The 12,960-nt window shown below is 42.5% G+C and overlaps 1 protein-coding gene across 1 annotated transcript in view; it reads right to left on the minus strand.

Moving 5' to 3' along the window:
• Window positions 1-12,960, minus strand: part of MYO1H (myosin IH) — a 372,029-nt gene that overhangs the window by 278,529 nt on the left and 80,540 nt on the right. The window contains 2 exon segments of the mRNA XM_053702119.1: window positions 1,196-1,276; window positions 1,749-1,947. Of these exon segments, the coding sequence (XP_053558094.1) occupies window positions 1,196-1,276; window positions 1,749-1,947 (280 nt within the window).

Raw genomic sequence — 12,960 nt, forward strand, 5'->3', positions numbered from 1 at the left:
CATTAGTAGAGAAATTGTTGTACCTTCTTTGTGTCCTAATCCTAAGAATTCTCTGGAGAGATCTTTACATTCTTTGGATGTGGTAAGAGCTTTGAAATATTATGTTAAAGCTACTAAAGATTTCAGATTCAGGCGTTAACAGGAGATTATATCCCATAAATTTAGTGGCTCCTTAATTTTGTTAATTGTTGTGCATTGTCCCTATCCACACAGACCAGTGCTTACTTTGGCTCCGTATGCATCTAATTTAGTTAATATTGTTGACGGGGTCAATCCCCTTTTGTAGTTAAATATTTCAGCATTTGAGCCTTATCCAAGTTTGCACTGAAACTGTGTGGATTCCAGTACTTCAGTGACTCATAGCTTTTTGGGATAATAGTCTCCTGCATTAATTTTCATTTTTATTCTAAGTTTTAACACACCACACAATTGTAGGGTTCACCTTATACATTTTATTGTATATATTAACTTTATCTAATAAACGTTATGTTTTATACTTTGACCTGACCCAGGCTACTCTTCTAGCAGCTCATTATGATACTTTATTAATTGTACAAAAGAGTGCTAGTACACTGTCGCTTTCTCCCTCTCTGGGTTTTTTTCTTTCTAGTATATTATTTGACAGTTAGCACCCCCCTATCTCACTGAATATAAGTAATTGTTATAGACTTGATCTGGGGACCAGATCAAGGCTCTATTTGCACTATTAGCTTTGTGACTATTAGGGGTTTATATTGATTTTCTTTTTCCCAACACTTTTTCTCTTTTCTCTGTTTAAAAGTGTATAATCTGGAGCCTATTTATTATGGTGCGAGCGGACATGATCAGATATAGCGGATCATGTCTGCTGCACATCGATAAATGCCAACAGCATACACTGTCTGCATTTATCATTGCACCAGCAGTTCTTGTGAATGGCTGGTGCAATGCCGCCCCCGGCAGATTTGTGGCCAATCGGCAGCTAGCAGGGGGTGTCAATCAACCCGATTGTATTCGATTGGGTTGATTTCTGTCCGCAACCTCAGAGCAGGCAGACAGGTTATGGAGAAACGGTCTTTAGACCACCCGCCAGAAAAACGGGGCTCCATATGGACCTTGATAATATGCCCCTCTATCTGAATCGTAAAAGAAAAATGTTGTGTTTCATATTGTTTTAAGCATAAAATTATAGAAATACAATTGAAGAAAAAATTACCTTGTAATCAAACTGCACATCCATGTACTTTCCAAATCTGCTTGAGTTGTCATTACGGAGAGTTTTGGCATTCCCGAAAGCCTGGGAAGGTATTTAAGCAGGATTAATATTGTCCTTTATATTTGTAATATAGCTATAAAAATTACAAATGGAGAAAAACAATGGACATTTTTTACTAACCATTAAATACTATTGTTCAAGTTCTGACTGACAGCATGTGAAACATGTCATCTTGTAACATTAATTAAAGGGCCATTATAGTAATAAAATGAAATTCTCTAATTCGTTAGATCATGTCATTTTATCACTAGCTATGAGGCAAAGCTATGTGCTAAGTGCTATTTTGAGTAGCAATTTCACACAATACACTTACAATATGTCTGACTGAGGAATAAAAATGGAAGGACCTATTGTTTCATGCAATAATATATGTGCCTGGGGAAAAGTAACATTTGCCACAATATACACCTGTTATTGTTGACACTTTACTTGTCTAACAGATTTGACAATACATTTCATCTTGAAAAGAATTGTATGCGTTACTTATAGGTACCTCAAGCACAGGATTGGACAGAAGGAGACGATCTCTGATTGTGTGAAGCTTCTCTGTGATTGGACAAACCATGGCCAAATATTGGAGGATCTTCTTGGAAGTCTCTGTCTTCCCAGCTCCACTCTCTCCAGAGATCAAGATGAAGTGGTTGTTACGCTCTGTGCACATCGCCCTATAAGCATTATCTGCTACCGCATATCTTTGGAAGGAAAAAAGCATCAACATAGAAAGCCAATGGATGTGATATATGGTTGTTACTTCCAATTTCATGTTCACTATATATAAACATAATGACGTCTTATACACTATACAGTCGCTCAACAGGTTGATTGACTACTAGCAGACAGTGATATTGTTTGTTAGAGCAAAAGATGATACTATAAAAAAATATCATTATCAAGGTAAAACACAATGACCCAGTAAGTGGTCGGATGTAACATAGTACTACCTATTATTCCTGTTACGACTGATGATATGCTGTGAGGTCTTATACAGAAATTTAATTAGGCTTGTTTCCAGCAAAGTTTTTTAGTTAAAAGGAATCTATAAAGGATCATTGAGTATTATTATCTTTTAATGTATGTATGTATGCACAATTTAGTTGCTGTAGGGGATAGACAATTAGTGATTCCACATACAAACCATACAATATACATAAATGTATGCCACATACATCTTTAACGGTATAAGACTTGTTTTTCACTTTGTTTTTTTGTGCTATGCTCAGGCAGATGTTCTAGCAATAAGGAAGATAGTACCAGGCACTAACCTGGGATTCAGCTATGGAAAATACTTGTCAGTTATGAGCAACACTTGTTTTGCTAAATGTAATAATATGATTGACATTACTTTAGACACACCTCCTAAACATAAAGTCTAATTGTTAGAATTTCTAAGAGGGGTGAGAGTCTGTCGGCAACATCTTGAAGAAGTCTCATACACAGCCTGTGTGGAATTGGCTGCCTGTTTCTCAAATACTGGGGAAAATACTCAAATACTGTTATGATTACCTGTCTGCCTGCCATTGTACACTATTAATGCCTTATGCGAAACGCGAAGATAAGTAATGCATGTATAGACTTATCACTACCTTGTGTTACTATACTGTAATACCTCTTAGTGTAACCATTGTGTTGTGATACATTTCTAAGCTGATTATTGTTTTGTGTGATTGCAATAAATTTATAATAAACACTGTTATTATTCCACTATATTTTGTGTTGGTTTCCCTCTTGCAATGATATAGTAAAAACTAGTTTGCGCCTCCCCAGCGCCAGCACATAACAGTGGCTCTAACAAGTATTTACCTTCTTCTTGTCTTTCTTAAAGGGATGGTAAAAGTCAAAATGTAACTTTCATGATACAGTATGCAATTTTACCTAACAGCAATGCACTGCTTGGAGCTAGTTTCTGATTGGTGGTAGTACATATATGCCTCTTGTCATTGGTTCCCCTGGTGTGTTCAGCTAGCTCCCAGTCGTGTTTTGCCAAGAGAATGAAATGAATATAAATACATTGGAAAGTTGTATAAAATAACATGCTCTATCTGAATCATGAAAGAAAACAATTGGAGGATATGATTATGTAAAAATGAGGAGGTGAAAATGTATGTAAGAGGAGAGGGGTATGAAGCAATGTATGGTTGAGTGCAAAATATAGATGGGCAATTGGATTAGGTTTACTTCAGTCAGATGGGCGCAAAACCAAATTGAATGTCTCATGTTCAAATCACAAACTCAAAATTAACTGGATCTTCATATCACTAAGACATCAGTTAAAGGGATAGCACAGTAAAAAAATGAAATGTGCATAGGTGCTTTTGATTTTAAAATATAAGCATTTTTCCAATTTACTTCCATTAGCAAAAATATGTTTGATAGAAGTAACTACTGTTTTTGTGCAGCATATGCACATATCCTGTGAGGGCCTGTGCACCAGTAATTAAAGACCGAAAGCCAGCAACTTGTATGGCACAAATTACCTCTTCAGAGGCATAAACAACACAGCTAGCTATCTAAACAGGCATGGTTTCTGAATACGGGTGCACAGGCCTTAACAGGATATGTGCGTATGAAAAACATTAATTATTTTTACTAGAAGCATTTTGCTAATTGAAGTATATTGCAAACATGCTTCAATTTCAGATTGAAATGCACCCAATGCATATTTCAGTTTTGACCTTTCTATCCCTTTAATCTGCTGCATCACTGAAGTTGAGAACCTCTGATTTACAGACTGAGAACTTAAAGGGATACTGTACTCAAAAATATTCTTGGAAATATACACCTGTTACTGCTGTCTCAGTTTAAAATCCATTTTTGACAATTTTACTTCAGTTTTGTTCTTTTAAGGTAAAGAAACATTTCAACAAGTTTAAAGGTTGCTCTTTTCTCTTGTAAGGTGTATCCAGTCCACGGATCATCCATTACTTGTGGGATATTCTCATTCCCAACAGGAAGTTGCAAGAGGACACCCACAGCAGAGCTGTAATATAGCTCCTCCCCTAACTGTCATACCCAGTCATTCTCTTGCAACTCTCAACAAGCAAGGACGTTGTGATGATAGCAGGATGTGATGTCACTAGCATGTGGGCGGGGCTTAGGTCCGGTGTCTGTGTCGCAGTTAGTTTAGTACAATCAACCTGTCTGGATGTGTATTGCTATGCTCTGTAATAAAATAGAGTTGTACCATCATTGCTGTGTCCTGCATATGTCCTGCATCTCATGACATGGTGTCAGAAGTTCTGGACTACGCTTCTGTTTCTGATGATGACGATGTCAAAGTTTACCCCACCTGAGCCTTTTGACTTTTCTCAGCCTGCAGCTTGGCCCACATGGCGTCAGCGGTTTCAGCGCTTCAGGATTGCATCCAAACTGAACAAGGAGAGTGGTGAAGTACAAGTTAATTCTCTTTTATATTCTATGGGGAAAGATGTAGAGCCAGTGTTCAATGCTTTTACTTTCCAAGAAGGGGACGAAGTTAACTTTGATATAGTTATGGATAAACTCAGTGCCCACTTTGTGCCCAAAAGAAATGTGATTCATGAGAGAGCTTGTTTTCACAAACGTAATCAGCGTGTGGGAGAATCTGTGGAGTCATTTGTGCGCAGCCTGTATGAATTAGCTGAATTCTGTGAGTTTGGTGTTGCTAAAGAAGAGCAAATCAGAGACAGAATAGTTATTGGAATTGCAGATGCTGAAGTCTCCCTGAAGCTGCAGTTAGAGCCTGATTTAACGTTAGACGGGGCTATTAGGATGGCCCGCCAGAGTGAACTGGTGAAAAAGCAAAGTGCTGATCTGAGGTCTGAGAGTATTGTGGATGAAGTGCAACAGTCTAGGAAAATTACTAGTGAAAGGCACAGTGTGAGCGGTAGATCTAAAGTACTGGAAAGGCCTAGAAGTGGATGGGCGCAACATGGCCGATGCACACGGTGCTACTGGGCTCATGATCAGAGTGCTATATGCCCGGCCAGAGATAAAAGATGCAGAAAATGTAACAGAATAGGCCATTTTGAAGTGGTGTGTAAAACTGAATACATTAAGGAGATGCAGGTGGACAGTGACCAGGAGGGTCAGGAAGTGTCTTTTGTGGGGTCTGTTGTGGAACGGACAAGCTCAGAGGAAGATTGGAAAGTTACCTTTACTGTAATGGGAGCCAATGTTGATTTTAAGATTGACACAGGAGCTGATATCACTGTAATGTCTTTTGCTGAATTTATGAAACTGCCTCGACAGCCCCAGCTGGCGAAGGTTACTACAAATGTTCATAGTCCTGGTGGCCGCATTGATTGTGTGGGGAAATTTCTTGCCAGCTGTGAGTACAAACAAAGGAAGTTCACCATGTGGGTGCATGTGATCCGAGGTCAGTGTGTTAACAGTTTATTGAGCAGAAAAGCAGCCTGTGACTTGGGCCTCGTGGCCAGAGTGAATGAGATCTCTGAAGATATGTTTGGCGAGTTGGGCCTACTGAGCTGCAAACCTGTCCGTATAGCACTTAAAAGTGACGCAGTCCCGTACAGTATTTCTACTCCTCGTAGAATTCCGTTCCCGCTCATGCCTCAAGTGGAGAAAGAGCTCATGCGCATGAAGTCTATGGGGGTTATTGAAGAGGTTGTTGAAGCAACTGATTGGTGTGCCCCCATTGTTCCAGTTGCAAAGAAAAACGGAAAGGTGCGCATCTGTGTGGACCTGAAAAGGTTGAATGAGGCAGTGAAGAGGGAGAGATTTGTGCTGCCGACACTGGAAGATATAGCCCCGAAGTTGGCTGGGGCGAAGTTCTTTTCCACATTAGACGCTTCAATCGGCTTTTGGCAGATCCCCCTGGATCCAAAGTGCCGCAAACTGACTACCTTTATCACTCCGGTAGGTCGGTTCTGTTTCTGCAGACTTCCCTTTGGGATATCCTCCGCTCCTGAGATCTTTCAGAGGGAAATGAGTTCTCTCCTGAGTGGCCACGTGGGCACAGCAGTCGTCATGGACGACATTCTAGTGTATGGGTCTACAGTGGAGGAGCATGATCAGCGTTTGAGTTGTGTGCTGCAGGCTATCAAAGAGTCTGGGCTGAAGCTGAATAAAGAAAAATGTCATTTTAGGAAAACTGAATTATGCTACTTTGGGCATATCATCAACGGGGATGGCATCAAGCCGGACCCCGAGAAAATTCGGGCTATCGAACAGATGAAAAGCCCTTCTGATGTACATGAGCTGAGACAGATATTGGGCCTTGTAAATTACGTGGGCAAGTTTCTTCCAGATTTATCTACAGTTTTGCACCCTATCACAGAGTTGCTTAAGAAAGATGTTGCCTGGGTCTGGGGACCCTCACAAGAAAAAGCGTTCCTGCATGCTAAGTCCCTGCTGGGGTCTGCCCCAGTGCTGGGGTTCTACGACCCTTCAAAAAAGACTGTGGTTAGTGCTGATGCAAGCAGTTATGGGTTGGGGGCTGCACTCCTGCAGCTGAATGACAACAAACTACAGCCCATCGCCTACTGTTCCCGCACACTGACGGCTGCGGAGTCAAAATACGCTCAAATTGAGAAAGAGTGCCTGGCTGCAGTTTGGGCCTGTGAGCGCTTTCAGCGTTATCTAGTGGGTTTGGAGAAATTTAGTCTGGAAACTGACCACAAACCGCTAGTCCCTCTTATCAATTCTTATGACATCGACAAAACACCCTTGAGATGCCAGAGACTTTTAATGAGACTGCTCAGGTTCAATGTTCAGGCAGTGCATGTGCCGGGGAAGCAGCTGGTTGTGGCGGATACACTGTCCAGGCTCCCGCTGGCTGCTGCTGAAGAATCCTCCACAGAGTCGGATGTAAATGTGTATGTTGATTCAGTTCTGGCCTCTAAGTCCATTTCTTCAAGGAAACTGGAAGAGATAAAGAAAGAGACATATTTGGACACAGATCTGCAAGAAGTTATAAGGTACATAAGAGATGGCTGGCCCGAGAGCCGGGCAGCCTGGATGTCTTTAAATGCTTACCAGCCAGAGAGGTCGCAGCTCACGGAGCTGGAGGGGTTGGTGCTGTTCCAAGACCGTATTGTAATTCCTGTCAGCATGAGGAAGGAGATGTTGAACAGGATACACGATGGGCACTTAGGCATCACAAAGTGCAGAGAAAGGGCAGCTACAGCTGTGTGGTGGCCTGGGATCAGCTCCGACATTGCAAATCACGTGTCTAAATGTGCCTTTTGCCGGGAACGCCGGCCTACTCAGAGAAGGGAGCCCTTAATGTCTACTCCGCTGCCTGCGGGGCCGTGGCAGAAAATAGCTGCTGATTTGTGCGAACTGCACGGGAAAAAGTTTCTTGTTGTTATCGACTACTATTCCAGGTATTTGGAAATAGCACCCCTGAATGATATCACAAGTCAGGCCGTTATCATTCGCCTGAAGAGCTTGTTCGCCCGCTGGGGCATTCCAATGGAGCTGGTGAGTGATAATGGCATGCAGTTCGCTTCTACAGAGTTCAGTGCTTTCAGCAGGGAATATGATTTTGTACATTCCACGTCAAGTCCACATTATCCGCAGGCCAACGGAATGGCTGAAAGGGCAGTTCAAACAACAAAATTCATTCTAAAGCAATCTGAACCGTACCTAGTCCTCTTGTCATACAGGGCGACGCCCATTCAAGCCACCGGGTTTAGCCCGGCACAGCTGATGCTAGGACGCCAGATTCACACCACTTTACCCTCAGTGGGTGTCTTCAAGCCGCCTGGCCCTGTTCCTCGGGACGAAGTCCTTAGGAGGGATGAAGAGGCCAAAAAGGGTTATCGTTTCTTCTACGACAGGAGACATTCTGTCAGGCCTTTACAGGAACTGAAAGCGGGCCAAAGTGTCAGAATTAAACTGGATGATGAGAAGAAATGGAAGACGCCTGCTACGGTAGTGGGCCGCTCTCCAGAACCAAGGTCTTACACAGTCCTTACAGAGGGAGGGACGGTTACACGCCGTAACCGAAGACATCTTCAGCCTGTACCTGAGAGTCTGGAACCGGATACCTCAGTACCACCGCCGGTGGGATCCCCTGTTCTAAGGGAGGTGCCTTCCCCTCAGCAAGATCATAGCGGGGATATATCTTTGCCTCCAGCAGACTCTTGTTCACCATCTTCTGTATCAGAGGACAGTTCATGCAAAGTTACATCAAGCGGAAGAGTGGTGAGGCTTCCGGCCCGATACAGGGACTGACTTTAGCTAGAACAGTGACCGGAAGTATGGGCAGAATAATCCCATGGTCACTGTGGACTAGGGTAGTCTACCCCGATGTCCAAGTCAGGATGTAATTTATTTGCTCATGTTTTCTAATTTATCTGTTTTTATAATGTTCTAAAACAAAATGTTGTTGTATACCCTGTTGGTGTACCTTGTTATTTAATATATGCGAATGTATGCTTTGCCTTTGAAAAAGGGGAAGATGTGATGATAGCAGGATGTGATGTCACTAGCATGTGGGCGGGGCTTAGGTCCGGTGTCTGTGTCGCAGTTAGTTTAGTACAATCAACCTGTCTGGATGTGTATTGCTATGCTCTGTAATAAAATAGAGTTGTACCATCATTGCTGTGTCCTGCATATGTCCTGCATCTCATGACAGACGTTGTAGGAGAGAGTGGTTAAATATAGCTAGTTTATTTTCTTCAATCAAAAGTTTGTTATTTTTAAATAGTACCGGAGTTGTGCTATTTTATCTCAGGCAGTAAATAGAAGAAGAATCTGCCTGAGGTTTCTATGATCTTAGCAGGTTGTAACTAAGATCCATTGCTGTTCTCACATATGTCTGAGGGGATTACACAGATGAGGTAAAACTTCAGCGAGAGAATGGCGTGCAGTTTATTCTGCTATCAGGTATGTGCAGTTATAATTTTTTCTAGAGATGGAAAACACTAGAAAATGCTGCTGATACCGGATTAATGTAAGTTAAGCCTGAATACAGTGATTTAATAACGACTGGTATCATGCTTACTCCCAGGGGTAATACCCTTATGATATTGCAAAATAAAACGTTTGCTGGCATGTTTAATCGTTTTTATATATGCTTTGGTGATAAAACTTTATTGGGGCCTAGTTTTTTCCACATGGCTGGCTTAAATTTTGACTAGAAACAGTTTCCTGAGGCTTTCCACTGTTGTAATATAAAAGTTACAGTTGGTGCAGTTAAAGTTACAAACTGTGACATCCAGCTTCCCTCAAAGGCCCTCTGAATGCTATAGGACATCTCTAAAGGGCCCAAAGGCTTTCCAAAGTCGTTTATTGGGGAAGTTAGGGCCACAGCTTGCTGTGGCAGTTGGTTGTGACTGTTAAAAAACGTCTATTTCGGGGTTTTTTTTATCTGTTTTTTTAACTAAGGGGTTAATCATCCATTTGCAAGTGGGTGCAATGCTCTGTTAGCCTATTATACACACTGTAAAAATTTCGTTTGATTTACTGCATTTTTTCACTGTTTTTCAAATTCTGACAAAATATGTTTCTCTTAAAGGCACAGTACCGTTTTTTATATTTGCTTGTTAACTTGATTTAAAGTGTTTTCCAAGCTTGCTAGTCTCATTGCTAGTCTGTATAAACATGTCTGACATAGAAGAAACTCCTTGTTTATTATGTTTAAAAGCCATGGTGGAACCCCCTCTTACAATGTGTACCAAATGTACTGATTTCATTTTATGCAATAAAGATCATTTTCTGTCTTTAAAAAATTTATCACCAGAGGAATCTGACGAGGGGGATGTTATGCCGACTAACTTTCCCCACGTGTCAGACCCTTTGACTCCCGCTTAAGGGACTCCCGCTCAAATGGCGCCAAGTACATCTAGGGCGCCCATAGCGTTTACTTTACAAGACATGGCGGCAGTCATGGATAATACACTGTCAGCGGTATTAGCCAGACTACCTGAACTTAGAGGTAAGCGAGATAGCTCTGGGGTGAGACAAAATGCAGAGCATACTGACGCTTTAAGAACCGTGTCTGATACTGCCTCACAATATGCAGAAGCTGAGGAAAGAGAGCTTCAGTCAGTGGGTGATGTTAATGACTCAGGAAATATACCTGATTCTAATATTTCTACATTTAAATTTAAGCTTGAACACCTCCGCATGTTGCTTAGGGAGGTTTTAGCTGCTCTGAATGACTGTGATACCATTGCAGTGCCAGAGAAATTGTGTAGACTGGATAAATACTTTGCAGTGCCGGTGTGTACTGATGTTTTTCCAAATACCTAAAAGGTTTACAGAAATTATTAATAAGGAATGGGATAGACCAGGTGTGCCGTTCTCTTCCCCTCCTATTTTTAGAAAAATGTTTCCAATAGACGCCACCACACGGGACTTATGGCAGACAGTCCCTAAGGTGGAGGGAGCAGTTTCTACTCTAGTAAAGCATACTACTATCCCTGTCGAGGACAGTTGTGTTTTTTTTATAGATCCAATGGATAAAAAATTAGAGGTTACCTTAAGAAAATATTTATTCAACAAGGTTTTATCCTACAGCCCCTTGCATGCATTGCCCCTGTCACTGCTGTTTTTGCGGCGTACTGGTTTGAGTCTCTGGAAGAGGCTTTACAGGTAGCGACTCCATTGGATGACATACTTGGCAAACTTAAGCTAGCCAATTCTTTTATTCTGATGCCATTGTTCATTTGACTAAACTAACGGCTAAGAATTTTGGTTTTGCTATACAGGCGCGCAGAGCGCTATGGCTTAGATCATGGTCAGCTGACGTGACTTCAAAATCTAAGCTACTTAACATTCCCTTCAAGGGGCAGACCCTATTCGGGCCTGGTTTGAAGGAGATTATTGCTGATATCACTGGAGGAAAAGGTCATGCCCTTCCTCAGGACAGGTCCAAATCTAGGGCCAAACAGTCTAATTTTCGTGCCTTTCGAAACTTCAAGGCAGGTGAGGCATCAACTTCCTCTAATGCTAAACAAGAGGGAACTTTTGCTCAATCTAAGACGGTCTGGAGACCAATCCAGACCTGGAAAAAAGGTAAGCAGGCCAAAAAGCCTGCTGCTGCCTCTAAGACAGCATGAAGGAACGGCCCCCTATCCGGTAACGGATCTAGTAGGGGGCAGACTTTCACTCTTCGCCCAGGCGTGGGCAAGAGATGTTCAGGATCCCTGGGCGTTGGAAATTATATCCCAGGGATATCTCCTGGACTTCAAAGCTTCCCCCCCAAAAGGGAGATTTCACCTTTCACAATTATCTGCAAACCAGATAAAGAGAGAGGCATTCTTACACTGTGTACGAGACCTCCTAGTTATGGGAGTGATCCATCCAGTTCCAAAGGAGGAACAGGAACAGGGTTTTTACTCAAATCTGTTTGTGATTCCCAAAAAGGAGGGAACCTTCAGACCAATTTTGGATCTAAAGATCTTAAACAAATTCCTCAAAGTTCCATCATTCAAGATGGAAACTATTCATACCATCCTACCAATGATCCAGGAGGGTCAATATATGACTACAGTGGATCTAAAGGATGCTTATCTTCACATTCCGATACACAAAGATCATCAACGGTTTCTCAGGTTTGCCTTTCTAGACAGGCATTACCAGTTTGTAGCTCTTCCCTTTGGATTAGCTACAACCCCAAGAATCTTTACAAAGGTTCTAGGGTCGCTTCTGGCGGTCCTAAGGCCGCAGGGCATAGCAGTAGCCCCTTATTTAGATGACATCCTGATACAGGCGTCAAACTTCCAAATTGCCAAGTCTCATACGGACGTAGTACTGGCATTTCTGAGGTCGCATGGGTGGAAAGCGAACGAGGAAAAGAGTTCTCTATCCCCACTCACAAGAGTTTCCTTTCTAGGGACTCTGATAGATTCTGTAGAAATGAAAATTTACCTGACGGAGTCCAGGTTATCAAAGCTTCTAAATTCCTGCCGGGTTCTTCATTCCATTCCGCGCCCTTCGGTGGCTGAGTGTATGGAAGTAATCGGCTTAATGGTAGCGGCAATGGACATAGTGCCGTTTGCACGCTTACATCTCAGACCACTGCAACTATGCATGCTCAGTCAGTGGAACGGGGATTACACAGATTTGTCCCCTCAACTGAATCTGGACCAAGAGACCAGGGATTCTCTTCTCTGGTGGCTATCTCGGGTCCATCTGTCCAAAGGTATGACCTTTCGCAGGCCAGATTGGACAATTGTAACAACAGATGCCAGCCTTCTAGGTTGGGGTGCAGTCTGGAATTCCCTGAAGGCTCAGGGATTGTGGACTCAGGAGGAGTCTCTCCTTCCAATAAATATTCTGGAACTAAGAGCGATATTCAATGCTCTTCAGGCTTGGCCTCAGTTAGCAACTCTGAGGTACATCAGATTTCAGTCGGACAACATCACAACTGTAGCTTACATCAACCATCAAGGGGGAACAAGAAGTTCCCTAGCGATGTTAGAAGTTTCAAAAATAATTCACTGGGCAGAGATTCACTCTTGCCACCTATCAGCTATCCATATCCCAGGTGTAGAGAACTGGGAGGCGGATTTTCTAAGTCGTCAGACTTTTCATCCGGGAGAGTGGGAACTCCATCCGGAGGTTTTTGCACAACTGATTCATCGTTGGGGCAAACCAGAACTGGATCTCATGGCGTCTCGCCAGAACGCCAAGCTTCCGTGTTACGGATCCAGGTCCAGGGATCCCAAGGCGACACTGATAGATGCTCTAGCAGCGCCCTGGTCTTTCAACCTGGCTTATGTGTTTCCACCGTTTCCTCTGCTCCCTCGACTGAT

This window comes from Bombina bombina, chromosome 2, assembly GCF_027579735.1.
Source record: "Bombina bombina isolate aBomBom1 chromosome 2, aBomBom1.pri, whole genome shotgun sequence".
Taxonomy (NCBI): domain Eukaryota; kingdom Metazoa; phylum Chordata; class Amphibia; order Anura; family Bombinatoridae; genus Bombina; species Bombina bombina.